At 37.3% G+C, this 2,657-nt stretch overlaps 1 protein-coding gene across 1 annotated transcript; it reads right to left on the reverse strand.

Annotated features, from left to right (window-relative positions):
* Nucleotides 1-1,316: 1,316 nt before the first annotated feature.
* LOC131811634 (HIG1 domain family member 1A, mitochondrial) lies at nt 1,317-1,804 on the reverse strand. The gene has a single exon (XM_059140316.1). It carries the CDS (start codon nt 1,705-1,707, stop codon nt 1,426-1,428), a length of 282 nt encoding a protein of 93 aa, XP_058996299.1. The 5' UTR covers nt 1,708-1,804; the 3' UTR covers nt 1,317-1,425.
* Between the last annotated feature and the right edge of the window lie 853 nt (nt 1,805-2,657).

Raw genomic sequence — 2,657 nt, forward strand, 5'->3', positions numbered from 1 at the left:
ACATGAGGCCCACCCACAACTCTGTTCTCCCATGATTCACTGAATTAATAATAAGGCTCTATACTGAGAAGTGATAATATCTTCTCTCCAAAGAATGTGGAGTGTTTGGAAATATGCTTGGGCAACCCATCCCCAACATCCAGAGACACCAAAGATCATTCATTTACGCAGGAGGACAGAATGAGATTGAGATTGAAAGTCTCCACTGTCCCTCATGATAGAGAGCTGCAGAGTTGAAATTTTTGCTGAAAGCAGTGACATTTAAATCCCTTTGGTGACATGTACTACTATTTGAATCTGTTCCATTGACTCTCATCCCATTCCATAGATAATAAATGAGCACTTAAGTATACATAGCATTAAGCATACATAGCATTTTCTGATCTATTGTAATATATTTCTATTTTGAAGTTTTGAGACTGAATTTTCAAGAGTCTGCCAACACAACTTAATTTTCCCTCCACCTTTCATAACTAAATTATTTTTAACATGAATTATATGAAAATATTAGAAACAAAGCAAGTATTTCTATATGTGTTACTTAACTCTACTTAAATGCCCATAAGGGAGTCTCTCCCTTATGGGGTTTGAGCTGGGTTTTTATTTTTTTATTTTATTTTTTTTTTTTTTAATTTGTTAACATTTATGATTCTTACAGAGAAAATAAACAAGCTTCATACATTTAAAAAAGTGTTTGTCACTTAACCTTTGCATTAGTACTTAAAATACACATTTCAACATTTAGAAATTATTCTAATACAACAGCAGCATAAATATAACTCTGCAGTTACAAAAAAAGCTAAACTGGGATCCACAGTTAGGTTATTCTCATGTTTACAACTATGATTCTGAAATAAATATTACTCTAAACAGCTCTTTATCGGCTTTTTAGGTTTAGTTTAAATAAACGTATTTTAGGTTGTTGGGAAGCTTACTATATTCCATGCACTGTTCTGAAAGGATTAAGAGCCAACCAGTCCTAAAAACTGAAGTACCCAATCAATCTGCAAAATAGGCAGAAAAAAGTTAAATGGGATTCCTACATAACATCAAAAGCATGTTTTGATACTAGAATCAAATCAGCAACTACGAGTACTTCAGGACTGGCACACTGTCCTCTTTCTAACTGATTTGATCATAAGAGTTTAAGGAGGAGCATATTTTACCACTGTCCAGTCCATTTAAAAGTGACATGTTTCTTCTTTTGTGCTAATGTGACTCCCCTGAATGACCTAGCTAGTTGACTGGTCACTAGTAGTCTGGTAACCAGGCAAATCAAGCCTGCAAGACAGGAAGCCAATACTTAAACTACCATATTATCTGACCCATTCAAATGATTTATTTTCAACATAAACATATAAACTCAATATGAAATGCCTAACTAAAGCAAACACCACCAACAAAACTGAGACAGCTTCTCTTCTTCTAAGGTTTAGGCTTTGCCCAGAATTCCTTGTACATGGAATACCCCATACCAAGAGTCATTGCTCCTACAACAAAGCCTTGGGCTGCCACACGCATGTGGATCAAGTGAACAGACATTTTAGTATTTCCCCTGCTCTTCAATTTATATAATCCATATGCAACAATTGCTGCAAACCCGGCCATTCCAATGGGAACAAACGGTGCCTCTTTAGCTTTTCGAATAAGTTTAGATCCCTGATCTTCATCATAGGAAGAAAGAGAAACATCTGTGCCGGTTGACATAGTGGCTGAAGAATCCTCCTACAGGGACAGGACTCAGGTTCCCACTAGTTTCTGGCTCTCACCCACGCTCGCCGTCCAGCCGGCTTCTTCTCGTCTGAGCTGGGTTTTTAGATGCTGTCCTAATACTCCCAAGTAGGAAATGTTCAGTGAGTGAATGTCTATGTAGGGTTGTCCTCAAAGAATTTGAGGTGTGTGTGTATGTCTGTATTTAAGTCTTAATGTATTTAAGACTTCATTTATTTGAGAGAGGGAGAAAGTGCATGCCAGAGAACACATGAGTGGGGGGAGGGGCAGAGGAACAAGTAGACTCCTGTTGAACATGGAGCCCATGTGGAACTCCATGCTGCTGGACTCCAGGCGGGGCTAGATCCCAGGACTCTGAGATCATGACCTGAACCAAAGTCAGACACTTAACCAACTGAGCCACCCAGGTGCCCCATAATTTGAGGTTTGAATGAACACTGTTTCACAGATTATTATTATATCCTGGATCTTAAAGAGATTTCATTACAGCAATATTCTGACTTTTTGCAATTTTATGCTAATTTCTTGAGAATTAACAATAAAATGTGAATTTATATCTATGAGCATAAAAATTTTCTTAAAGTTGATTCAAAACCATAACACTATTTCACAGAAATAATAAATCAATAGAATTATTTATATTTATTAGTATTATCTACATTTTTACTTTAGACTTTCTTTCTTTCTTTTTTTTTTTTTGAAGATTTTATTTATTTATTTGACAGAGAGAGAGAGAGAGAGACATCACGAGTAGGCAGAGAGGCAGGCAGAGATAGAGGGGGAAGTAGGTTCCCCGCTGAGCAGAAAGCCTGATGTGGGGCTTGATCCCAGGACTGTGAGATCATGACCTGAGCCAAAGGCAGAGTTTAACCCACTGAGCCACCCAGAATAATTCAAGTAATTTCTTCTCTTCCTTGCCCTTCCCA

The sequence above is a fragment of the Mustela lutreola genome, chromosome 11 (assembly GCF_030435805.1).
Source record: "Mustela lutreola isolate mMusLut2 chromosome 11, mMusLut2.pri, whole genome shotgun sequence".
NCBI classification, from domain to species: Eukaryota; Metazoa; Chordata; class Mammalia; order Carnivora; family Mustelidae; genus Mustela; species Mustela lutreola.

Bases quoted from the DNA above. Each gene is read 5' to 3' on its own strand.
- LOC131811634 (XM_059140316.1), bottom strand. From the start codon at position 1,707: ATGTCAACCGGCACAGATGTTTCTCTTTCTTCCTATGATGAAGATCAG.